Source organism: Oryzias melastigma, linkage group LG15 (genome assembly GCF_002922805.2).
Source record: "Oryzias melastigma strain HK-1 linkage group LG15, ASM292280v2, whole genome shotgun sequence".
NCBI lineage: Eukaryota > Metazoa > Chordata > Actinopteri > Beloniformes > Adrianichthyidae > Oryzias > Oryzias melastigma.
This window is the reverse complement of record NC_050526.1, coordinates 25,943,380-25,970,036: the sequence shown is the minus strand read 5'-3', so window position 1 is coordinate 25,970,036 and position 26,657 is coordinate 25,943,380. Positions and strand designations below refer to the sequence as shown.

Here is a 26,657-nt window from a genome sequence, read left to right as displayed (position 1 = left end):
GTTTTCATTTGTCACCTGGAGTTGGACGGAGTGGGTTGCGTTGGTGTGCGTCATTTGACAGTGAGGTCCGCTTTGCACCCTGTTTGTGTGTGTGCGGCGCAGGTTGTGCACGTGGCCCGTCGATGGCCTGTCAATCCAGCTCATCTGTTCATTAGTATGACACAGGGGCTCCCCTGCCAAAGCAGTTAGTCACAAAAATCAGCCCCCTGTCACAACACATTACAGCAAGAGGCATCTCTAATGGCACAGCCGGTCCTGGCAGCCATAGCCAATGTCTCATCCACACACCTCTCCGGGTCCTTCTACCTTTCCTTTTCACTCCAGCCACCATGTTTCTTTTTTCACTTGGCTTCCAACTTACACCCAGACTAGGAGTCCTGCCATTAATCTCCTTCTTACCTCTCTCCTCCTCCCCGTTCCCCCCCCATCATTACTTTATTTCAGCTGGATTACAGACACATACTCTCCATCTCTCCCATTTTCATGTACTTTTTTCCTGAGGTTCTCTCCCTGGCTGGCTCTATTTCTGTCTCCCTTCCTCGTGCTCTCTGTCTTCATAATGCTTGAAGAGATCAAGACTTTTCATTTTTAATCCTCCCCTCTTCTCCTTGTGATGTTTTATTTCTCTCCCTCTTCCTGGCTCTATAAGCCTCCCCCCTCTCCCCATCGCTCCTTTCTCCCTTCATTATCACCTTCTCTGAGTGTCTGAAGTGATTTGTACTGGAAGTTTGATCCAGAAGTCTTCGCGTCTCTCGGGAGCTGAGTTGTCAAATCACATAATCACACAGAGCACATATGTTGGGATGCACTGGGCAGACGGCTCTCATAATCCCGGTTTGTACTTCATGACTGAATTGATCATAACTTGAAGCTGTCCAGAGACGGATGTGGTGACTGGAGATCCACCAATACTTCTTTTTTCATGGCCAGTACCAGTTATTTGAAGCCTAGAAGGCTGATCACTACGGAGTCCCTAGAAGGACATAAAAGGAAAAACAAAAGTAGTACTAGTTCCATTTGCATACCAGAAATTAGAAGTAACCAGTTAGTTTGTGGTGCAAACCTGAAACTTTTTTTAATAACTTTTTTTTTTTTTTACTTCGGTGTCCCTTTTAAAAAAAAGGTAACTGATATTTGCCAAAAAAATTAAATAATTAAAAAAAACAATCAAAAAATGATTTTAAAAAATCAAGTACATTTTAAAAAGCTAAAAAAATGCTCATAGAAGTGCAATCCCACAGACAGAGCTGCATCTGAGCCAAAATAACCAGTTCAGAACCAGACCGTTGAAAAGGCCAACGCTGATATATGTTAAAATAAAAAAAAGGGTGCTGATAATCAGCCTGGCTGATAATCGGTTTACCCCTATTGGTGACTTAGATTTTGAAGCAGAAAGCCTCTTCTGTGAACAACTTCTGAAAAGGTTGAACCATTACAAATGAGAGAGAAGCAGGGACTGTTTGGGACAACAAGCTCAGTGGAGGACATGTAATTTAGATGTCTGTTTCTCCTCCCTTTGTAGTTCCTAATTGTTGAGGTTTGTGCTTGGTCATGTGAGCTGATGCTGTTTTTGCATGGGAGACATAAAAGGAGACGCTCACACTGGCTGGGGTGAGAAAAAAAAGTGGATTTCTTTTTAGCTGCTTCCTCTTCAGAAGTACCTGAAAGGACTTGAATGAGGCCGGCTGCTGGTTTGAACTATCCTTCCTAATTAAAATAAAGATGAACAGTTTTAATAGAAAACAAAGACTGAGTGGATGATGTTGGATCCATGAAGACTCTCTTAAAAATACACTTTGATATACATGTTTTTATTCTTGTGGCATTTTCCTCATGATGAAGGACATTGCAGTTCTGAGAATTTTTTATTCAAATTGTTGTGAATCAGGAGTAGATGATAACATGCAATTGAACAAAGTTTGTGTTTGTGACATAATACTCTGCCACAAGCTCCCTGCTCCGCTCCATTCTGATGCATCCACTTGTAGACGACTAGATCCATGTCTTTGTTTAGCTCATCCAGAGCTAAACAGAAAGCTCTCAACAGTGGGAAGGGGGTTTCTCACTGGCAAGTCCCGCCCACATGAGATGAATTCAGCTGAAACTATGTCCTTGAAAATGGCAATTTTTGCTTAATTTTGGCTAGAAGACCATTGGAAACCCTTTGAAAATAGATCAAAAGATGATCAGTGTGACTTTAAGATTCGGGAAGTATTATAAAGGACTGAACCATGTACCAGTGAGGGAAGAGGGGTGCTCCAAGGTTGTTTGAGAGGTGGACCAGAGGGCACGGGGCAGGGAGGGATGGGGGAAAGCTGTTGCCCAACACAGCAGAACTCATGCCAGCAGAGTGGGACTAAGGGTGAAACATGGTTGGGGAGGGTAGGCAGGATCGGGTGGGTAATTACAGGGGCCCAGAGAGAAGAGGCCTGTAATCAGCCTGCCCTCAGGAAGGAATGCAGCTCATCTTCTCATGTAATTACAGCCGTTTAAGCAGCCCAGCTTCCAAACACTCATCCCACTGTACTGCTCACCTATTCACAGTACGCTCTCGCACACAGCCAGACGATCAATGCCAGAGGATGACAGATTTCCAACTTCCAAAGGAGAAAAAGGGGCTGTAGACAAAACTGTGAGACTGCACCCTGTTTGATGTAGACTGGAGGTCTCCTGAGGAGCCGGCTCCATGCAAACACCTTCCATGGCAACTAGCCACTTTGGGCAGACAGCTCTGATCACAGCAGCGCAGTGGCGCCTTAGTCTCTGCTGCACGAGAAAAGTCTCACGGCACAGTCTAAAGTTTGACCTCCACGTATCACACGTAAAACAATAGTTGTTTTTTGGTGAGTATCACAGGAAAGCATCCCCGTCTTCCTCACTCGCTCCTCCTCTGTCTCCACTTCTGATGGAGATTTATAGCTCTCCTTTCTAACGCCTGTCTTCCCATGCAGTAGGTGGTCTTCAAAGTCTACAGAACCCAAACGGGGACACTTTTTGATGGGCAGTGATTCATGAGCTCTGTGGGGGGGAGTGAGGCGCCCCCTAGCTGTGACAGAGCATGCGTTCCACCAGCCCCCTTCTGTTTATTCAAACGCACCAGCGGCGGCTGCAACACAAACACAAATCCTCTTAGCGCTCCCACTCTCACAGTCACACTCACCCACATGCTCCAGAACACTGGCATTGAGTGTCTGTCGCATACACACACTGGGTAAACATAATCCATGGTCTCCACCTCCAGCGAGGGTGAAGGAGCCACAAAAGTCTGCAAAATGGATGTAGTTATCAGTGGAAAACACCACTGAGTGACATGCTTTCATTCTGCATTAAATGCTTTTTTCTCATGTTTGCACCTGAGCGTCCAAACATTCCCTCACGGCGCGACTGCCAACAGGGCCGATTAAGTGTTATTATAACACCAAAGGCTTGTGGGAAAAAAGAAGGCAGAAGGTGAGTCTCTTTGACAAAGGGCAGGTCACACTTCATTTACAATTAGAGGGTGCGAGGGCAGCACACCTTGCAGCTCAGAGCGTGGGATAACACTCTATTTACAAGCATATCTTTAAAGGAGATTTGCAGGCCTCGGAAATTGTCACAAGTTTGTTGTTGTTTTTTTTCTTTCTTTGTTTTGCATGCATGTTGCCATGTCCTCAGGCCGTCTCCTCTTGCCACCCAGACATACTGGACAGACGAGCAAAGCACTTCTGTCACTGTGGATCTTCGTCACCCGTTTGGCCTTCTCCTCTGCGCCAATCCGTTTTCCTGTCACCTACTTGCCTCTGCTCTAACACTGTCCCCAAGGATGTCAGCGGACAGAGACGAGTAAATTCTTTAAAAAAAAAAAAAAAAAATTTAAATTAAAGCCAAGATTGTATGACCCACAGGGCCCTCGCCACCCAGTTTTGACCCACACTCACCAGCTGAGCGACGGACACACGCCCCTCACTCTCCTCTTCTGGTGCTGCCACCCTGGTCAGAGCTGCATGTGACAAATTCATATAAAAAATGGCGGTTTTATCTCCATAGAAACCATTTTATTTTTTGGTCACCTAGTAGTGACAATCAGATCTTCCTTGGAAACTTAGTTTTTTTTGTTTTTGTTTGTTTTGTTTTCCTCAAGAAAACCTGGTCTAAAATTCCTGTTCTCTTTGTGAGGTTGACTTTAAATGTTCTTCGAGTGCTTTTGATACATTTTTCTGGACCACTCGCTCAGTCCAACAACGTGTTTCATGTCAGAAGGGTTGAGATTGTGGTGGTTTTTGTTTCCATGTAGTCTTGGGATTACAGAAAAAAAAAAACTGCTAAAACCAAATGGAAGAAAGAACCCAATTTATGATCTTTCAAAGGCTTACAAATCTATCTTTACATTAATTTTACACATCTGCATAATCCCTTTGAGATCATGGAGATGCTGGAGCCTATCCCAGCTCTTGTTAGGCACAACTAGGGGGTATTTTGGACTGTGAGAGGAAACCAGAGTGCCCAGACAAAACCCTCACATGCACCAGGATCTCCACACAGAAAGTTCCTAGCTGGGATTTGAACCTCTTGAGGCAAGAGTGCTAACCACTACACCACTGTGCAACCCGGGGTGTATAATTCTTTGGAGTAAAAAAAAAAAAAAAAAACATTATTTTTTGTTCAGTTCTGAGTTGCAGCAGCAACTTTAGACACTTTCTGTCTCGTTATTGTTCAGATTCAGGAACGTCTGACTGCTCTGATCCGTCAGCGTTTTACTCAGAAACAGAGAATTCACTATATGATGCTTCACACTGATGATGCAGACCGGTAAAGAAAAGACAATCAGAAAAAAGCAGCCATTCCAAACAGGTCTTGATCAATGTCTTTTTGGGATGGAGGTGACATCTTTTACTGTATGTGAGAACAGAATATGTGCATCAGTTGATGGAAAGAAAGACACTGCAGAGCCCGAACCCCACTGGTGTCAGCAAACCAGAACCAGAACTTTAAAACGCCAAAAGCTCCACGAGGGAAAACCTAGAGTAGAAAGTGTCCTCCTTAGAGTTGTCAGATTCTCCCTTTATTTCTGCTTCTGCTGCACAGCTGTCATGGTGGAAAAATAGCGGAAAGTCTGGAAGTCACAAGGAAATAATGACATTTTCTATTAAAGAAGGACCGGTTTGCCCCACCCCCGTGTGAGTATGAAAGGGCGGCTCAAATTGTTGGTTGAAGTGTGTGTTTGTGGGTGAACTGCGTGACTCTACACGCCGCCGGCCTTTGTTGAGGTGTGAAGTAATGCTGTGTCACTCTGACCTGCGCTCCTGTTGTCTGATGCCAGCTCGCTGATTTCCCATAAAAAAAAAAAACCCTCCGAGCTCCAGCTTTCCTTCCTCCTTCATGGGTTTCTGCTGCATTGCAAAAAACCCCTAAAGATAAGAAAATAACTAAAAAAGAAAATCACTAGAAAGTACTTTAAGTGTCTATCTATGCAGCAAGTCAGTTTTATGTAACAAAAAAAACGTATAAGATATTAAAATCTTGAAAAACCACCGACTAAACCAGCAAAAAATCCCCACAGGAATCACTGGAGCTAAACTCATAATGAGAAAGATTTTACAATTAAATACTTGAGATTTGTGCAAAAACATAAAGTGAAAAATACAATTCAACACAGAAAACAATGTATAGTAAAACTAATTAATAAAAACTATATATCGCCAAACCAGATTATCTAAAGGTGAAATTAAAAGGGTGGATGTTGAGCTGCTAAATTACTTTAAATTGAATGTTATACAGCCCAATAGATTTTGTTTTGTTGCTAGTTTTAAGCACAATGTATTTTTTGAGTTTTTATTAACCCAATTTGTAGTTAATTTTAACAATGACAAAAAAATGAGTGTAAAAAAAGTGGAAATGACAAATTTTAGAACAAAATGTGAACAAAATACCATCTTAGTATGCGTTGCCTAAACTTTGTAAATCCTCAATATATCAAAAACTCTAACTTAGTCTTAAAACATAAATCTAAAATTGTGTTTATAAAATAACATCAATAAATGACAGTTTAAATGTTATTGAACTTTAATATAATATGTTAAATTTTAATCAAAAATGACTCACAGAAAATGAATAAAATTTCAGCTCTTGAAAATATAAACAAAAAACTTTTTTAGCAAGTTAAGTGGGATGTTTTTTTCTTTTCTCAAGAGTTTGGAGCAAAATTACACATTTCAATAATGATCTCTTTGTTTCTTGCTCCTAATGGGACAAAAAATGCCCACTGTACTGATTTTGAGAAAAGCTTGGAGCAAAGATAAGTTGTCAAAATATCCTGAATGTCTAAAAGAAGTTTTTAAAATCTTTGTAAGTATCTGATAGTTTGCAGTGTGATCCTCCTGCTTCCCATCTTCTTTTTTCCAGTCTGCTGAAGATCAGGTCGGTCTGAATATCAATCACGCCTCGTAATTGTCCTTTAAGGAAGGCAAGGAGACACGGTTTCTCTTCATCCATCTCTGTCTCCTTCGACCTGTCTCTGTGTGAGTGTAGCTCCCACCCTCAGGGCTTTCTCGCAACAATGCCACTAATGAAGTCGATTGGATGAGGAGGGTCTATATGCTCAGCCAGTGTTACATAACGGCTGCTGATCACTATATTAATTGGCGCTGTTAATGCTGCCATCAGAGGCACAGTCATGTTTTGATCGTTGGTCTTCACTGCTGTCTCGGGTGGTGTGGGCTCCATCTTTTGTGTGTGCAATTAAAGTTGAGCTGTGCGGAGCTTTGAGTCCACCTGGCAGGAGGGGTAGGAGGGCTGGAGTCGGGGTACAGCGAGAAGAAAGCCTCCTCGGAGAGCGGAAGGAGGAGGTCGGCTGCTGATCTGTTGTTTGTTTTTGACCCCATAGGATGCTTGAAAGAGAAAAAACACACAGCTTGACCCCCGTGTCTGTGATGGTGTGGATCTGTTGTTTGGCTGCTTCCAAGTTTTCTTTTTTCCTACATACTCTGCTCTTAACCCCCCCTCTCTCTCTGCTGAGTGCAGTGTTGGGATAGTGAGGGCACTGGAGGGGACAGTAATGACTAACTCTCTAAAGGTAATGATAAAGCACAGATGCTTTAGACTCCACTCTGGCTGGAGGCACTGGGGCTAAGAAAATTACAGTCATCCGTGGGTATGCGTGAGACAGAGGAAGACAGGATGAGAAACAAAAACGGTTTCCGTCACAGTCGATGCTGCGATTTATTTTCTCTAGAAAAAAATGTGCTTCTCAAAACAAGTTCAAAAATAGAATATGATAGATTTTATCTTGTTAAGATTCTTTGAAATAAGTTGTGATGTTCTGCCCTTTTTAGATTAAATAAATCTTAAAATTAGCTATAAACACTCATACTTGTATGCATTGCTCTGTTAATTGGAAATATTTTGTCTTTAAAAAATATGTATTGCTCAAAAATATTTTAAAAGTAGAAATATTAACACTTTTTCTACCAAATGTATTGTTTTTAAAGATCTACAATCATGTTTTGGTATTTTTAAACATGTTCTTCTAGCAATTTTCTGATGATGGAGGACATTTATAAAGAAGATTAAGCTCCAAAATGCATTTCTGGGTATTTCTTTGATCAAATTGTTGTGAACCGGGAGCAAACGAAAACATTTGAAAAATATTGTAGAAAAGTAGAAAATGTACTGCACGGGTCACAAGCTCCCTGCTTCACTCCATTCTGATGCAGTCCACTTACAGGCAAATAGATAGATCCATGTATATCTTCATTTTCCCCGTCTGAGGTGGCATCTGGCTCTAAACTGTTGGATGTCAGGAAGTAGGGGTTTGGGATTGCTTTTCGCCAATGGAAATTTTGTCTAAAAACAGCAAAATCATAATTAAAAGACCACTGACCACCAGTGTTCTCAGAACACTAAAAATAGATCAAAAGATGTTTGGAGTGGGATTTTATTTTCTTAATAGATCAAAAAATAGATCTAAAGTTGATCGGAGTTGCAAATATACTGTCTTAAAACCCACCCAAAAGTTACTTTGAGTTTAGTTTTCTTATACATCAAGTTTAATCAGATATTTGAAATACAAAATGCACACAACTACTCGTTGGGATTTGTGTTTTTCTAGTATATTACACATACACTCATCTTTACATGTGTGTATTCCTTCTCGTGCCTCATCTTCTCGACCTCTCTTTCAGAGACTCCTTTTTTCTTCCCATCCCGTCACTTTTGTCCAAACTCGTCCCATCTATCCGTCTCTTGTATTTACTGAAAGTTTGGGCTTTACCTGCAGTTGAGGTCTGCATTCATGAATGAGAATGCTCTTCTTAAGAATAGGTTCTAGCGTCTGTGTGTGTTTATGTGCGTTCGCATGATTGTGTGTTCTGGAAAAGAATACCCAGAAGTCTGTGTTTGCTGTCTAGCTGTGTGCTGTCTGTCATTAGAGTAATAAAAGACTTGCTGCGCGGCGCAGCGAGGAGTTCTCGTCTTTAAGTCTCCTCCATTTTGCACAATTTGCCAGCTGCTGAGCTCTGATGAATGTTTGTATGCTGGCCCAAAAACACAGGTTCCACTTGAAACCCTCAGTTCCATCACGCCGGAGAAAGACGGGGTTTAGAGAAATAGGCTGCCTGTCTCTTCTGCAATGCAACTGTGTGTGTTTTAATTAAACGGAGCCTCTTGTCGGGCCTCTCAGCACAAACACACACAGACTGGACTGAGAGATGGAGGTTTTATCCGCTCTCCTCCCTGTCTGTCTCCGCCTAACCCGCTGTCTCCCTCCGCCTGTCTGCCTCCCGTCATGCCTGACGAGTGACAGGCTGTGTTTTCAGCCAGAGTTTGAACACAGACCGATCAATGCCGGACAAAGGGATGGAGCGAGTGTGAGGGGTGGGTAGGGACAACACAATCGCTTATTGACGGAGAATTCAGAGTCTGAAAGAGTGGTGACGACAGCTTAGTAAGGACAGCAGAGAATGGTGAGCGGGATAATGACGATTGTGATGGGTGTGCATTGTTAGGCATCACTTTGAGGTGTCTGTACCTGTCTGTCTGTGCAGAGTGAAGTATGATACATGTCTAACGGAGCAGGTAATGATGGGAATTTAAGGACACTCACTGTCCTTAAATTCCGTCTTGATGCTGTAAAATATTAGGTGTGGGGATCTCGAGGCACCTCACAAGTCATTTTGATTATGATTCAGGAGCCAACGATTCGATTGGGAAACAAAGATCAATCCATCCTGAAGCTATGCATTTTTAAAACTTCACCACAAGACCTAAATTACATACTTTTCTCCACCAAAGTGCTTTTGTAAGTAAAGATAAGTCAAACAGGTTATGTCATATAAAATTGTGACATAAGAAATGTTTCATTTGGCAATTAAAACACCAACAAAGGATTTGTTTTTAAGGATTTTTTTTCCTTGTGTTCAATAACTTTTAAAGACCGGCTCCGATCATCTTTTGATCTATTTTCAAAGTGTTCCCTGAGGTCTTTAAATTATGAATATGCTGTTTTTAGCCCAAATCAAAAACCTTTGTTGTTTTCTAGGACATAGTTTCTGCAGAGCAGCAGTATTTCATTAAAAATTCACCTCCATGTTGTGGGCGGGACTTTTGGCACAGAGTGAGTCCACCTCTCCGTCCCCTCTAAGTCACAAATATGCTCTTTTTCAAACTGCTTTTTTTGTCTGCTCCTGATTCACAATGATTTGAAAAAAGAAAGACTTAGAAATAAAATTTTGAGCTTGATTTACTGTACACACGTCTTCCATCATCAGAAAAATGCCATAAGAGCATGTTTAAAAACACCAAGAAACATAATTTTCATTGGATAATAATTATTTATCAATAGTTTATCTTTAACAGCGAGCTTTTTACTCACGACAGTAGGACCCGCCTGATTTCTCTCCTCCTCCTTCCCCGAATGTAAAAGTGGAATAAGTGTTTGTTGTGTTCCCTAAATAATACATTTGGTGGGACACAACTTACTCACAACATGACTTTGACCATCGACACTGAAACAGCTAAAATACCTCAAAACATTAGCTTTAAGCAATGTCTGGCACAATTGTGTTACTACCTGATCTGTAATGGGTACCCAATCAGTCCCACATACCTGAGCATGACGTCAATTCCTCCTTACATGTTTTTATTATTATTTATTAGAGAACTAAAAGTTTTACAATCTTGAACAACAATACAAAAAGTATTTAACTGTCGCATATATGTGTTCACAGAAAACTGTGAAACTGTTTCCTGTTTTTAGAAAAACAGTTTAAAAAAATTGTCTTCTTGTTGCCCTGTTCTCATTCCAAATGCTCATTGAAATCACATCATTTTTATAATATTATTTTAAAATCTTATAATAAATTTATATTGGTTGTCAACACCATTAAAGATTTATTAGAGCCTGCTTTGCCCTAATAGGAAAGTAATGGAAAAAGTTAGAAATTTAACTCAAGAGTAAATAAATATTGCACAAGAAGAAGATTCCCTTCCTGACCTTCAGCCCTTTTTCGGGTTTGTTATACAGTCATGAATTCCACAAATCTCTTAAAATACATTATATGTCAAACATTATCTGCACAAACCCTTTACAATAATCCTTTAAAAACTGAACTGCCCCAAGTCCTCCATGGGATCTAAATCTGATTATTTATATAGAGTCTGACTGCAGAGGTCAGAGGAAACCATTGCTTCTGCCAGGAGGAGCGTGGCAGCATCCGAGCGCACGACGTGTCACATGAGAAATGTCAGGAGATAATGTGCGACCAACAGCACCTACGTGTGGAAGGTTAGCGGCTCTCTTCTTCAGCTGACAGTCTCCTGACAAAGCAAAGCGAGAGCCGCACCTTAGATGGTCAAAGGCGACACTCGGAGGCAGTGATGATGCTGAGCGCCACCACTTATGGTTTTTACTGTCAGTATCTTAAAGACTCAATCTGATCATCTTTTGATCTATTTTCAAAGTGTGTTTCCAGTGGTCTTTAAATTAAGATGATGCCATTTTTAGCCAACATGTGCTGTTTTCTAGGACAAAGTTTCTGCAGAGCAGCAGGAGTTCATTAAAATTTCACCTCTGTGTTGTGGGCGGTATCACTTGGCGTGGAGCAGCCCTCGCTCCCCCTCCTTGTCACAGATACTGTGAGCAATCTGTTTAAGCAGAGCAGGGAGCTTGTGGCCTACCCAGTGTATTTTCTACAATCTTTCTATAATTTTTTTGTCTGCTCCTGATTCAGAACAATTTGAATGAAGAAACACTCAGAAATGCAGTTTTTAGCTTAATTTTATTTAAATATGTCCTCCACCATCAGAAAAATACCACAAGAATGTGTTCAAAGCTCTCAAAACACCATTTTCATCAAATTTTCAAACACCTTCTTAATTCGCTGGTTTCCCCTCTAAAATTGACCAAATCCTTGTTTTCCAGAGAGCAGCGATGATGGTGTTACTGAGGGACTCCCTGACTCCTATCCATCGGCACCAGCGGAGCCTCTTCCGGTGTTCCTGCTGGAGCCGGAGGATGCTTTCATCGTAAAGAACCGGCCTGTGCAGCTGCGCTGCCGAGCGTCGCCTGCCACCCAGATCTACTTCAAATGTAACGGGGAGTGGGTGAACCAGAACGATCACGTCACCAGGGAGAGTCTGGACCAGATCACAGGTGCAAACACAGAGGAGACAATGACTAATGTCACCTTGTGTTTTATAGAAATAAACATCATACTCAATTACCAACTTCATTTTCAACTACATGATCCATTAGGCCCTTTAGGGTTTTATGTGCACGTTAACTGCTTTGGGCATGCAGCCAGTGAATTATTCATGCGCCGTGTGCAGAGTGTAGATCCTGATCCCTCCTTCTTGCTTAGGCCTAGTGGTGCGGGAGGTGGATATTTCAGTGTCCAGGACTCAGGTGGAGGAGCTGTTTGGGCTGGAAGACTACTGGTGCCAGTGTGTGGCCTGGAGCTCGGCTGGCACCACGAAGAGCATCCGGGCCTACGTTAGGATTGCATGTGAGTATGAAGAAGACAAAAGAGAAAAATGAATTACAGATTATTCCCAAGTGTTTTTCTATTCCCTGCCTTAGTCACAGCAGGTCTTACAGGTGAATACAGCCTGTCTGTGGAGGAAAAATAGGCAAATGTGTACGGGCATCACTAGCATCAACCATACGTCATAAGTGTGTGCAACTTCCAGTAGCCTTGCAAATACTTTATGATGCATTTACCACATGCTCAACAGTGGTTTGTCCATTTTCATGACATCCTTTAAGGTGGCTGCAAGAGCCACAAGGGAACTCTAAAGCTGTGTTCACACCGAAAGGGATTTGCGTCCAAGAGGCGTTCAGTTTCAATGTTAAGTCAATGTACAGACGCGATCAGAATTCCTGCTGCGCGATTTAAATGCATTACCCAATCAGGGACTCAGCTTTGACACTTGATGTGTTGATTATGCAACCAGCGAGTGGAGTCCAAAGCCAGCATGGAGGAGAATATGATCGTTCTGATCCTGAACTTTGTAATGTTTGCTTTTAATTAAGAGAACAGTAAAAAGATCATCAAATTTTATTCTTGTTTTTTATTTTTTCAGTTTTTCTCTGTACTCTGAATGAGCTCATGAACACAGACATGGAGATGTGATTACCGATGGTTTTGTAGAACTTTTTCAAATAAATAAACCTGATCTCTCAACATCATCCATGCGAGACTAAAAACTTAAGATGGTAGATCCTCCCACACATGTCTGGAACGCCTAGTTTATCAACACATTTTTGGACAGGCGTCTAGCACTGAATTTGATTTGCAAATTTCGTTCCATGTGATTTTAGCTAAGATTCAGCCGCTTCTTTCTACGATCCTCAACAAACGGATGATTCAAGAACCCACAGCCCCCGTTTGGGTGTATATGACTTTATAAGCTTAGTGAGCAATCACTGATGTCTATTAAGGTCTGTTAATAAACTGATGTATGTTGTTGTCTCCAGACCTGAGAAAGAATTTTGAGCAGGAGCCTCTGGGGAGGGAGGTGCGGCTGGAGCAGGAGGTGCTGCTGCAGTGTCGACCCCCGGAGGGCATGCCCGCCGCTGAGGTACCTCCTCCTGTCACAAACCTCACCACATCCTCACCTCATCAATTTGGGGGTTTTGTATGAATGAGACTGAAAATGATTTAACTTTTTATACTGTTCAAGCACATGAACTCACTTTACTGCTGCACTAATTTCCAGTCTGCTGTTTCAAGGAAGCATAAAATAATAGGAACAAAAGTAAAAGGGCACACGACCGACATTTTGACACCGTCGATAAAAAACTCACTGAAACTCCAACATTAGTGAATAAATTCTCTGTTATTTCAGCTGCAGAGCTCAAAAGGCTGAAATCAATAGCGTGTCATGGTTTAACTCTGAGCTCTGGCAGTACAACAGCGTGTCAAATAGACTTATATATCCTTGGAGAAAGTGACACTACATATTAGGATGAAAAAAAAGATTTGTGAATGTGGGTTTGTGTCACATAATTAAGTATGCTCCTTTTATTAAGCCCATCTGTTCTTTTCAGCGGCTTAATAAAAAGATTTGTGTCATAAAAACAGATATTATGGAAATAAAAGCGTAAATTCTGGATTTTTAAAATTAAATTGCACAGTTGGTGGAATCTATTTTTGATATGAGGCACATAAAATGATAAAAAAAATGTCTAAATGTTTGGTTATAACTGTGTGTTCTGATGGCTTAATACTATGTAGGTTTATAGTGTTGTTTGCATGCCGTTCTCACTCATATTTATGGATAATCAGCTTCTGATTTTCAGCAATTTATGCTGAGACACAGCAGTTTAAGGGAAAAATTAAATAAAATAAAAGGAGAGAGACAGTTTCTTGGATTTTATATCTCATTTAACACTCTGGAGCCCATTGCATCAAAGAACTGAAAGAAAATTAAGATTTTTTTTAAATCATTTGATGAACTCCACAAAAAAGTTGCAATATATTTTTTTTTATTTTAAAATCAGCAGGAAAAGCCTTTCTACTTCCTCTAGTGAACTGATGATGCACACAAGACAGAAAATATGGACCACGCTAAATACAATGGGTTTATAATTAAATGCTAATAAGCAAGAAGTCTCAATCAATTAAGATACTTATGGTTAAAGGGTTAAACAATCTATTATGCATCTGTTTTTGAAATATTGACTAGTCAATCAGATAACTTGATATTTTTTTTCACTTTATAATTTCATTTTTGCATAACTGTGTCTCTTTCTTTGTCCTTCCAGGTGGACTGGCTGAAGAATGAGGACGTCATCGATCCATCAAAGGACTCCAATTTTCTGATTACAATCGATCACAATTTAATCATCAAACAGGCCAGACTCTCGGACACGGCTAACTACACGTGTGTGGCTCGCAATGTGGTTGCCAAAAGACGCAGCAGCACAGCCACAGTCATTGTTTATGGTGAGGAATGGTCCATTTCATCTTTTCTTAACATTCAAACTTTACCATGCTCGTTTTATTGGATCTCAGTTCAGCATTTGTCACAGTTGATCACGCTATGTTACTCATACGACTAGGAAACTGGATGGATCTCACTGGTTCAGTAGTAAATTAAAAAATATACTGGAAAACAGGAAATAGTTTGTGTCAATTGGTAACTACACATCTGGGCCGACAGAAATACATGTGGAGTTCCCCAAGGCTCCATCCTGGGACCACTTCTATTTAAAATCTGCATGTTCCCACTTGCCCAGATTATAAAGAACAACGGCGTTAGTTACCGTAGTTACACAGATGAAACCCAAATTTGTGGTGAATTTGCAGGTTTTCGTGCAAGCAGCTAAGCTAACTGTCAGACGGCAGCGTTCAGGAAGCCACCACTAGACGTACCATACGTCAGCTTCCCATTGAAACAGCTGGAACTGTGCTAGATGGAAATCGACAACTCCTAAATTATCAGCATGTTAATATCCCAAAAATATATTTGTCATCTACTTTAATGGATAAACTTGAAAAAAGGGCCTAAAAGCTCGCAGAAAGCGTTTCTGCTGAATGCTGCATTCAGCTTCTGTGCTCCACAGATTTGGTGGATCTGGCTCCACAGACAGGAAATAGACTTCCAGAAAGTCGTAGATCAGCTGAAACACAGTATTTGGTTAAAAACTCACCTGTTCTCAGCTGTTTTTGATTATTTTTTATTATAAAGTTTACACCTGTAACACTGTTACTTTAAGTATACTTTAAATTTAGTAATTTGTATCATTCTTTACATTTTATTTCACATAAATATTTCTGTTTTTTTTAATTTTTTATGTTTTTAATTCTCTTTGTAATGAAAGGTGATGTACAGATAAACTTACCTTGCCTCATCTTTTTTCCTGTTTATTTTAGATTTGATTAAAAGGATCAAGTTAAGGGTTTTCTTTTAGAGTAAACACATCTCAAATGACTTTGCTCTTTTCCACAGAAAAGAATGGCCTGCACTTTAGAACACAAGTGAGGTTACTTTTTGAGCAAAGCATCAACGTAGGGTGATTGTAAACCCATTTTCAAAGCATAACTTCTGTTTTAATTGCCTAACAGGACATTAAGAGAATCTCTGCTGTCATTAACATTAAAAATTTACCAGAGTAATAATGTTTGGAGTTTCTCTCGTCTCTGTTTCAGTGAGTGGAGGCTGGTCTTCCTGGACGGAATGGTCGGAGTGTAACGCTCGCTGTGGGCGGGGCTGGCAACGTCGCACTCGTAGCTGCACAAATCCTACCCCTCTGAATGGAGGGGCATTCTGCGACGGCCCCCCAGTGCAGAGAGTTACCTGTACCACACTTTGTCCAGGTACGAAACAATGTCTTTCTGAGTGTTCAAACTTCTCCAGAAAGGACACTCCTCTGTGAGGAAGTAAAATCCTCTTTCTGCAGCTGATGCAGCAAACATCAAGCTTCATAATTTCATCACTGTCGAGCATTCAGGCTGTTTTGACTGGCAGCGTGTCAAAGCAGCTCGACTGCAAAGCAGCCGGCTGCCAAAACTCCTCCACAAGATCACAGCAAATCCTCCCACACCTGAGAGGATCTCTTCGAATTACACGTGTGTCTGCTGTCCTTCCAGTGGATGGAGGCTGGACGGAGTGGGCAAAGTGGTCCGCCTGCGGGACAGAGTGCACCCACTGGAGAAGCCGCGAATGCCAAGCCCCCCCGCCCATAAATGGAGGAAAGCACTGCAGTGGCAGCATGATGGAGAGCAAAAACTGTACCGAAGGCCTTTGTGCAAGAAGTAAGTCCTACGTTTGGTGAACAGTGGCTCGGACAAATGTTTAGCTTAATGTTAGCAATATTAAAGAAGGAACAAAACCCTAAAGCCCACTCTGATCACCTTTTAATCTTTTTTAGAAGAGTTCCCAGCAGTCTTTTAATTATGATTATGCCATCTTTACCCAAAATTTTACAAAAATGTTGGTTTGTAGGACATTCAAAGAATTATCCCTTTGAGTTATGGGCGGGATCATTGGTCCCCATTGCTGAGAGCTCTTTGTTTACACTCCTGCTAGCCTCCTCACAACCTCAACCTAACATTACCACTGCAATAAAAATGATGAGCAGTATTGGAGCTATCAAGCAATACATTTTGGAGCCAGATGCAAGCTCAGATCAGGAAAATGAAGATGTACATGGATCTATTTGTCTACAAGTGGATGCATTGAAATGGAGCAGAGCAGGGAGTTTGTGGCCTAGCCAACATATTATTTACATTCTAAATACAATCAATTTGAATAAAGAAATCTTCAGAAATTAGGTTTTTAAGCTTAATTTCTCTATAAATATCCACAAGAACATGTTAAAAACACACAAAAAACAACATTTTCATTGGAGTGGCTCTTTAATGTCATTGGTTGGTCATTAAAACTCTGATATGCTTGTACAATTTAAATTTATAAGGTGCTTTTTATTATTCCTGAGGTGCTACACGGTAAAAGGTGCAAGGAACAAAATAAACAGAGCCAAGAAATACGTTTCAAGAGGAGCAGATTTAGCTTTGCACAGAAAGAAAGCAACTGATCCGCGTCTAAAAAGTGCAGATGGAAACAGGAAAGGCAGAGCAAGTGGAGGCTAAGAGAGCGGATCGAGTGGGAAGTGAGCACGACACGGGCAAGTCGAAAAACTATCTTGGGGAAGAGCATATGAGAGTGAGTCAGACTCACACTGACACCCAGTATGCAGCCTGCGATGAGCTGGGAGGAATCCAGCTGACAGTGCATTAGAGTCCTAGATGAAGGCAGGGAGATAAACTCGAGCGCACGCTTAAAACACTCACTCCAAACACAAAACAACATGTCCAAACATGCAGACAAGCCTCCAGAATGCATGTGTGGTGCAGACATGCGCTCACTCAGAAGAAGGCTGCACTTCCGATCTGTCAGACACGCACGCGACGCCTGACAGGAAAAGCCTTCTGCTGAGCAGCAGAATTAGACCGACGCACTCTCTGATTTGGCCACAAATAGCTGAGTTTTCTCTGGAGGCCATCAGGAAATCAACTCTTATGAAGGGCAAACACTATTCTGAACATAAACTGTAAATGTGTGACTTGGAGCAAAGTACAGGTCACTTATTGTGTGGTCAAAAGCTGCCCTGCTGTGACTCAGACGCTGAAATAGCTAAAGCTTTTTCCCACGTCTCCCATCAGAGTCCTCTAGTCGTAAATGTAAAACAACATCAGAAGCCGTCTTCTTCATTACTGCCTGAAAGTTTCTAATTGCTCATATGGTGCTTATATGAGAGACGATGATTGGATTGGAGATCCTCTAAGTGACACAATCCAGAAAGATGGTTTTGATATTCCTCAAACTGCTCAGTTATGAGCAGTTACTCACGTTTGTTATCTTGCTCCTGCCGAGACACGTGTTTGTGTTTTTGCAGGATGACGGTGAGCAAAGATATGGGTTCAACTCACGTTTTCTCCCACTCTTGCCTCACAGAAACAAGCTTTGTTTTAAAGAAAATCCTCACACTTTTTTGTTTTCCCCAACAAAACATAAGGAATTTTAATTTTAGCAAAGAATTAGATAACTATCACTATTTCTTTGAATACATTTTACATGCTCTAAGTATATTTTTACGTTGTTTATGTGCTGTTATTTTTTTTTTGTAGCCTTAAAACTGTTTTTTTTCTTCATAATATTTAGTCCATCCATTTTTAAGTTTGTTTTTTTTTTCCTTTCTCCTGTTTTTTTCTCCTGTTCATGCAGATAAAAAGATCTCAATTGAACATTCAAGTCATCGTAAGTTCACCTTCCCATGACTTTGCTGTCTCACTGCAACACTGTGTGTTTTGTGTGTCTTGTTTGTGCGTCTTCATGTGAGTCAGGAGTCCTAACATGTGCGTTACCACACAGAGTCATACAGGCTTGTTTGGTGGTAAAATATCAGATTTTGCTGCTGACGTTCAGCTGATCTGTGGCTGGGTTTGGATTTGAAGTGATGGTAATTCCCTCATCTCAGTGGGATGGGGACTCAGGGGAGGGGAGCCGCAGTAATGCACCTAATTCGCTATTGTTCTGTTTCCGATAATAAGTGCGGACGGCTGTCAGATTCGGTTCAGTTGCGCCACGTGAGCATGGGAGCTCCCGCCTGCCAGCCCGCCTGCCTCGGGCTTTCTTCTCCTCCACACATTCTGCTGCTCTCCCTGCTTCTATCTGGCTATCCTTATCTCCTCCCAGAATCCCTCTGTCCTCACAACAGATCACAGCTTCATCTTCCTCTGTCCTGTCCGCTTTGCAGAACTGCTCTTCATCTTCCCGTCCAGATTTTCAGCTTTTTCCCTCTCAACTTCGCTCCATTTTGCTCCGTTTCTGGCGTGACTGACTTGTGTGTCCTGGTGGGGACTATAGTTCTGCTGGAGTGGGGGAGAACTTTGGCTGAGTAGGCCGTGGAGAGCCCGCTGACCAGTCAGAAGGAATCATCCATTAGAGGAAAAGTAGGGGAGGTCAGTGGGGAGCAGGTGAAGTTGGGGCCAACCCCCAACACAAACTGCTTATCCACCATCGACTGTATGAGAGAACTGGACTGAGTGACCCCAAACAGGAAGTACCCACCGGTTCCAAGAAGCCAAAATCCCGTAAACGTCTCTAGAGAAATAACAACTTTTACTCAGGCATGATATTTGTCAGAATAACCATTCTTGTTCTGGTACAATTTTTAACATATTCTTGATAATCTTATTCTATATTCATTATATTTTTCTATTCTCTAAATTTTCTTTCTATATTCTCCATATTGGGACGCTTTTTGGTTGATCATTGGGAAACAGATTGTGTGCCTCATATTAATAATAGTTATTTTTTATGTTTTTGGCTTGAAATTTATGAGATTACATATTATGAAAGTTATTAAAGTTATGAACTGACCAATCAGAAGCCTCGATTAAAAATAGGTGGAGCCTCCTGGCCCCCCACATCCAACGTTCAAAACATTTGACAGGTTTTGTGACCTGCTTTCAAGTGTTAAGGATGTGCTCTTCCAACAAGCTCCCTCCTAGTTGGCGATTGTGGTTTCCATGGAAACTTTGTCTCAAACCAACTCGGACCAATCATAGCTTACTGAAGATTTCTGGCTCCGACATGACGCAAAAAAATGGCGACTGAATTGACGTCATTTGGTTGGAGTGAATTTAATCCGTTCTCTTTGGGTGATGCCACACTTACTCGGTCCAGTTCTCATATACTGTCACTATTATTGTCATATTTTCTTGTAAAACCAAGAGGAGCTAAAGAGGCTTCATGTTGTATCCTAAACCTGATTTAAACATTAACGTTAGTTAAAAAAATATATTCGGTAAAATATTCGATTTTAACGAAGCTGAGATGAAAACTCAGTGACTGAAGTACATCATGACTCACCAGATGAATTGACTCTAAGGAGTAACGGTGGATGCAATAATGACAGAAAAAGACTGCAGTTAGCGTGGATTGGTCACATCATAGCTCGAATACATTTAGCTTCATTATCTGTGCCGATACTGGTGGACTGAGACGGATCTGTTGTGCGTCCTCCAAGGTTCCAGGCTATTTAAAGCCTAATTGCCCCACCAGCCACCAGACAATGTTTCCATGCTGAGCTGTAAGATGACTCATGACAGGTTGAGCTTAATGACAGAGCTGCATTTTTTTGGAGGGTAGGGAAACATTTTGCTCTGGTGGTGCAAAGCAGAGACAGAGCAGGAAGTGTAGGAAGGGAGAGAACGAAAGTCCAACCAACCGAGAGTATAACTGGGGCTCTGGAACTTTGCATTGAACTTGGCTTTGGTTGTAGCCTTTACTACGGAAACATAACTGGAAGGGACATCTGCTTGATCCTCAGAGTGTGCTGTAATGAGATGATCCAAAGGGCAAAAAAAAAAAATGCAATTTTGACTGCAAAAAAAAAAGTTGTCAGCAAGTGATATAAGTCTTAAGAAATATAAAATTTGATTATTAGCTAATTTTTGTTCAAAAATGATGGATATAGAAATATAATTAATTCTGTCCTGCAGCGGTTCTGGACTAATTCTTCTTTCTTTCTGTGCCATTGAGCTGAAAATTTGCCCCTGCCAAAAACTCATAAATTTGCACTCACCTATTTAAAATAAAATTTGAACAAATTTAGGACGAATGAATTTAAATAAGAAAAAAAAAGATGACTTTAAAGCAGGAAAAAAGCATCAAAAACATGAATTGGGCCAAAATCGTTAGTTTTTTATGGGGTTAAAAGAAAGATCAACGCATCAAATCAAGTCACAAAAACCAAAAAGTGTCCATATATCCAGAGGAATTTTGAAATTATCATGGGATAGGCACAGGACCTATGCCTTGGTGGCCACTTTATTACAAAGTATGAAATTATCAGTTTTTCCCACAATCACTTCTGGCTTTATTTGTTGTTTAATTTGGAATGCTTTGAATCTTCTAGTGATATGGTTAACTCTAGAACCTCCAGAAGCAAAAAAAATAGTTAACGTTGTTTACTTGAAACACCAGATTATGATCTGCAGTTAAAAAATTTTTTATTTTTTCTGCTACTTTTTTTGTGTTTTACTTCACTACCAAGCCCAGGGTAATATGTAATGTGAAGCTGATCTACATGGAGGAAACAATGTTTTGTGTGAACTCAGCCTTTCTGTGTCTCACCCCTGAAGGGAACTCTAGGAACTGTTAAACTGTTGTGAAAAACAAGCAGATTCTCTCACCGTTGACACAACCAATCACCTTTTCTTCACCTCTGTCATGAAAAAGATTCACAGAGAGGCTACAAGGGCGTCATTGTGCTTTATTATCCTTGTTAAACAGTGTTTCTTGTCTTGTTGCTTAAATGTTTTCTTAAATTAAAAGCCGTCATTGATTGCTTTAGCTGGTATCTAATCGGTGACATTTTCTCTGCTCGTACGTCTTTGGGTGCTTGGGTAACCTTCTGCCTCTCCACAGCTCTGACTCCAGGTATGGGTGAGGCGGTCTACGCTGGTCTGGTGGTTGCCCTGCTGCTGAGCGTGGTAATGGTGCTGTGTGTTGGCGTGCTGGCTTATCGCCGACGATGCCGCCATCTCCACGGAGACATCACGGACTCCTCATCCGCTCTGACCGCTGCGTTCCACCCGGGCAACTACAAGCCTCCCAGACAGGGTTGGTTCCCATCGTTTCTGTGGAAAATATGATCTTGTTTATTTACAAAACCTCTCTTCTGTTGCTCTCGTTTCCCATGGAAGTATTCCTTTACACTCCATTTCACTGCTGCATCGGTATTTTTATCATGTTGTGGATAATTCATACGGCCTCGTATCGTCTCCCGGTTGGCTCTCCATCCTTTCCTGCATTAATTCTTTTACACTTTTAAGCATTTGTCATGGTTCCCTATCTCTTGCTCCTGCCATCAAATATGAATTAGCAACATTAATCCATTTCGCTGGCGTTCGTTTTAGCACTTTGAGCCCCGCCCGTGTCATTTTTCAAGATAAAAGAACCGCGTCTCTCTTTTTCCATTCTCTGTGCTCAGATAACCCTCGTCCCCTGCACCCCTCGGCGCCACCCGATCTGACAGCCACAGCCGGCACTTTTCGGGGGCCGCTCTTCTCCCTGCAGCAGGCCGTCCACGACAGCCCTCACAAAATACCCATGACCACCTCCCCTTTGCTGGACCCGCTCCCCAGCCTCAAGATTAAGGTCTATAACTCGTCCACTCTCTCCTCCTTGGAGCTCCCGACGGACTCGGGTGACGGAGAGATCCTCAGCCTGAAATCTGTGGGCACGGTGGGCAGAGAGCGGGAATACCACTGCCACACGCTGTCCAGAGAACCAGGCCTGAGCACCAGCGCCACCCTGGGAAATCTGGGAGGCCGTCTAACCATACCCAGTACAGGTAACATGCATTTGCTGAATTGATGTTTTCACTCTGGTTGTGTGAATCAAGGTCATACCGTGTTGATTACACTTAAGTCAGATCTTGACATCTTCTCCCCCAGGTGTTAGTTTGCTGGTCCCGCCTGGCACGATCCCCCAGGGGAAGTTCTACGAGATGTACCTCATTATTAACAAGTGGGACAAAACAACGTTAGTGTCCTTCATCTTTATTGCTTTCCCACTCTCTGCGCGTTTGCAGCCATGAGGCAGAATAGACCTCATTCTCACCTCAATCAGTGACTTTTTTAGAGGCAGACTCGCTGCCATGAAGCTGCTTTAAAAAAAAGGATTGTATTTCTTTTCCTGAGGTCAGAGAAAAGAACAAATCCAAATTAAGTCACTTTTTTTTTAAATGACATACTACGCCTCGTCATGAACTCATCTGTGGCGTTTGCAGGTCACCATCCGAAGGCAGTCAGACGGTGCTCAGTCCAGTGGTGAGCTGTGGACCATCTGGCATGCTGCTGAGCCGCCCCGTGGTCCTCACTTTACCTCACTGCGCCCAGCTGGACACGCCAACGCCTGACTGGACCCTCACTCTCAAGACGCAGACGCATCAGGGCGGCTGGGAGGTGGAAATCCCTTCTTTTTTAAAGATCCTCTGGGATTAAAATGTCGTTTTTGGGGTTTTTAACATGTTTTGTGGCATTTTTCTAATGATGGACTTTAAACACTAAGAATTCTGCTCTAAATATTTTTCTTTCTCTTTTGTCAGGAGGTGCTGACAGTAGGGGAGGAGACTTTGTCGTCTCCGTGTTACCTACAGCTAGAAGAAGAATGCTGCCACGTCCTTCTGGAGCAGCTGGGAACGTACGGCCTTGTGGGCCAGTCCTGCCCTCCACAACCCGCATGCAAGCGCCTGCAGCTGGCTCTGTTTGCCCCCAGAGCTCCCTGCCTCTCCCTGGACCTCAGCCTCCGCATCTACTGTATCCATGACACCCCACATGCGCTGAAGGTGCTGCTAGTGACTGTGTTTGTGCGGACATTTGTCTGTTTTTACACTTTCGTTTCCTCCCTCTTTAAGCATCACAACAAAAACAACTCCATGGGGATTGTTCTCTTTTTCTTGGAGGGTCATTTTGAAGCCGTTCATCCTCCAAAATTCTGCTCTCAACCCTGAACTGAGGAATTCAAAGAGAATCTGTTTTCTGTGAACTTGCACAGTTGTAGCCTTGAGAGCTTTTACAAATATAGCACCTAGTGTCATCCTGTTTCTGCTAAGAAGTCCTGCTAACCCTGAACCGACGTGTTTTTGCTGCAACACATCGCCTGAAACTCATCTCTTTTCACAAATAAATTCATATTCTTCGCAGGATTTGGCTAGTTAATTAAAAGCTTTTTTCATTAAGGTTTTTGTCCGTTACCAGCGAGTGCTTTCATTACACTCATTTGAACTTTAGAGCAGCCTAGACTTTATTTTCCTTTTTGAAAAACATCAAATGACTTGATTTTTTTTCTTCTTTTTAAAGCAGAGGAATGAATCAGCACTTAACTTCTATGATAACTGGACAGCAATTGATTAAAAAAGGGAAACAGAAATGAAAACAGTTCATATTTTTATACTTCATTTAAAAGAGATTCAATGAATATCACTGTCGAAATGCTGAAAGAATTAGTTTGAAATGTAAAGGTTGACCAATCCACTCATCTTCTAATTCAAAACAGTTTAGTTTAATATCAATTTGTGTGTCAAGTTTGTCTTTTATTTATCCATCCATCCATTTTCTTGACCGTTCAGCCCTTTCGGGGTCGCGGGGTGCCGGAGCCTATCCCGGCCACTGATGGGCGAAGGCGGGGTACACCCTGGACAGGTCGCCAGTCTGTCGCAGGGCCTTTTATTTATCTATATTTTAATTTAAGAAAATTTTTTTATAGAAATAGTAAATTTATTTAAAAAGATAAAAATATAACATTTGTTTTTTTTCCTAAAACAAAAACAAGAAAACATTTTAAAAGAAACTTGATTCAATGATTTAATAAATTGGTATTCTATTGTGAATATAAATTAATTTTGTTATAATTATTATTAATAGTATTATTATGATTTCTATTTTGGTTCAAATACTGCATTCTGTTCATGAGAAATATTAACAGCAACTATTTTCTATATTTTTTTCCCTAAGACAACATGTTTTTATTTTATCTGGTTAAATAATGAAATTGAAAGGAATCCTAAATTATTTTCTCTTTATGGCTTATTTCCTCTATCGGCCATTCCAGTTCACCAAACTTCTCCAAATTAAGAAAAGTACAGAGTCGGATTCCTATTGTCCGGGGAAAACGAACACCACTTAATGCTGGGCACTGAGCAAGCATCAGATCCTGTAAAAAAACTGAGCTCAGATCTTTAAAATCTCTTTGCGTGAAGCGTCAGCAGAGCAGCCAGCAGGAGAAACCCAGCGAGTGCAGTTTCTCTGGCAGCCGTGGATTTCTGGCTGCTGAAGTTCAAACAGCTTTCTAGCTGCTCGCTGTCACACGCGCAGGGTTGGAGAACCTCCAAAATGCAAAACTTGTTTTAATTAAGCATTTTTGAAAGTCTGGTTGATGAAATGTGTGAAAAGAGGAAAAAAAATGGAGTCCAATAAACAAATGTGTTCTCTGTGTGTTTGTGTAGGAGGTGATGGACTTGGAGAGGAGTCTCGGGGGAGTTTTACTAGAAGATCCTAAGCCGCTGCTCTTCAAAGACAGCTACCATAATCTTCGTCTGTCCATCCACGACATTCCTCACTCACACTGGAGAAGCAAACTGCTGGCCAAGTACCAGGTGATGCATGCAACTAAAAGAATAAAGTCTCACTTCGATCATCTGTTTTCAAAGTGTTTCAATTTATCTTTTAATTATGATTATGCCATTTTTAGCCAAAATCACAAATACAATTTTTTCTCAATTGTTGCAGTTTAAGGTTTATGGATTTTTTTTCATTCGAATTTTTGGTATTTATTCTAATTTAAACTTTACTTTGTATTTTATTTTTTAAGTTTACGATGTGTACTTTCCAGTTTAAAACCATTTTTCATTTTTTCAAAAATGTGTTTCAAACTTACAATATGGTTTCATTCATTTAAAGCTGATCCTGATTTCACCCCATCTTTGCAACTCATACACTAAAGTTTAAAAGACTGAGAGGTCATCTATTAATGGGAGAAAATAAATAACATGCTCCCTGATCTTTGTTTTTTCCTCCAAACTTCTCGAATATTCTTAGAATATTGTTCAGAACAACAGAAGTGACTGTTCCTTTACTACATGTGGATAGTCAGCTGATCAAACATGCTTATTTACTCCAGTATTACACGATTCCAGGCATTTCTGTGAAGAAGGAAAAGGTTTGGTAAATAAAGGGATAAAGACCAAATGGAAAAAGAAAGAAAAAAAATCTTTAGTGTCATTTGTTAATTTATTAAAAAAAAGTTTAACAAGTTTAGAATTTGGATTGGAAAACTACTTTTGTCTGTAATCTAAGAGATCACAGTCTGACTTCATTCACTTTATCTTTGAATAGCAACGATCTGTACTGTAAATTTGCTCAGGATTACAGTTTGCACCTGTTTCAAATAAACATCTAGAAATCTCTTTCTGGCCGAATTATGGAGATTTGGATTTGGAAGAAATCTGTGTTCAGGACGTTTTTTTATTTGTGCCTGTGCTCCTTCACAGGAGATCCCGTTTTATCACATCTGGAGTGGCAGTCAGAGACCTCTGCACTGCACCTTCAGCCTGGAGAGAAGCAGCCTGGCCGTGTCGCAGCTCACCTGTAAGATCTGCGTGCGGCAGGTGGAAGGGGAGGGGCAGATTTTCCAGCTGCTCACAGACATTCAGGAGGTAATGAACAAGCAAAAGGTGTTGCAAGAAAAATGCCCACATGTGAAACTCAACCCAGTGACGCTATGTTCACACCATTCTCAGTAGGGCACGTTCAAGAAATCTTTTCCAATGTAAAGTCTACATTTTTGGGCTCTACATTTAAAATGCGCAGTCCTTGAAATCACCTTGATAGTCAAATCTGGTTAAACTTTGACTAATCAGGGACTTTGATTTGGATAACATCCTCTTTAACTCTCAGAAGTGCTAACCATTTGAAAATAGGTCGAGAAGGAGAAAATAATAACCGCTGTTTGTTCTTGGGCGGAATTTTACGACACCAAATCTTTCATACCGAATATCAGAATAAAGCTGTGAAAGAAAAAGCCTGGAGCAAGATTCACAAGACTCCACCACTTTGATATTTCACACTAAGTCTCTTTCAACTGTAGGTAGTGGACAAGCGCCAGTA

At 41.2% G+C, this 26,657-nt stretch overlaps 1 protein-coding gene and 1 long non-coding RNA gene across 4 annotated transcripts in view; one reads left to right on the top strand and one right to left on the bottom strand.

Annotated features, from left to right (window-relative positions):
- The window catches only part of unc5b (unc-5 netrin receptor B), a 57,269-nt gene that overhangs the window by 27,338 nt on the left and 3,274 nt on the right, over positions 1 to 26,657 (top strand). For 2 of the 3 annotated variants that reach the window (XM_024297444.2, XM_024297443.1), the window contains 14 exons: positions 11,396 to 11,626; positions 11,835 to 11,978; positions 12,950 to 13,053; positions 14,240 to 14,420; positions 15,627 to 15,794; positions 16,068 to 16,232; positions 18,205 to 18,237; positions 21,415 to 21,609; positions 21,980 to 22,342; positions 22,446 to 22,533; positions 22,781 to 22,955; positions 23,099 to 23,338; positions 24,998 to 25,147; positions 26,042 to 26,206. In XM_024297444.2, coding sequence (XP_024153212.1) covers positions 11,396 to 11,626; positions 11,835 to 11,978; positions 12,950 to 13,053; positions 14,240 to 14,420; positions 15,627 to 15,794; positions 16,068 to 16,232; positions 18,205 to 18,237; positions 21,415 to 21,609; positions 21,980 to 22,342; positions 22,446 to 22,533; positions 22,781 to 22,955; positions 23,099 to 23,338; positions 24,998 to 25,147; positions 26,042 to 26,206 — 2,402 coding nt within the window. The remainder of the gene's footprint in view (positions 1 to 11,395; positions 11,627 to 11,834; positions 11,979 to 12,949; positions 13,054 to 14,239; positions 14,421 to 15,626; positions 15,795 to 16,067; positions 16,233 to 18,204; positions 18,238 to 21,414; positions 21,610 to 21,979; positions 22,343 to 22,445; positions 22,534 to 22,780; positions 22,956 to 23,098; positions 23,339 to 24,997; positions 25,148 to 26,041; positions 26,207 to 26,657) is intronic. The other variant, XM_036215518.1, reaches the window with a different exon arrangement.
- LOC118599713 lies at positions 3,610 to 5,780 on the bottom strand. Its single transcript, XR_004949192.1, has 2 exons — positions 3,918 to 5,780; positions 3,610 to 3,829 (listed from the first exon to the last, which is right to left on the bottom strand). It is a non-coding gene; the product is annotated as an uncharacterized LOC118599713 (long non-coding RNA).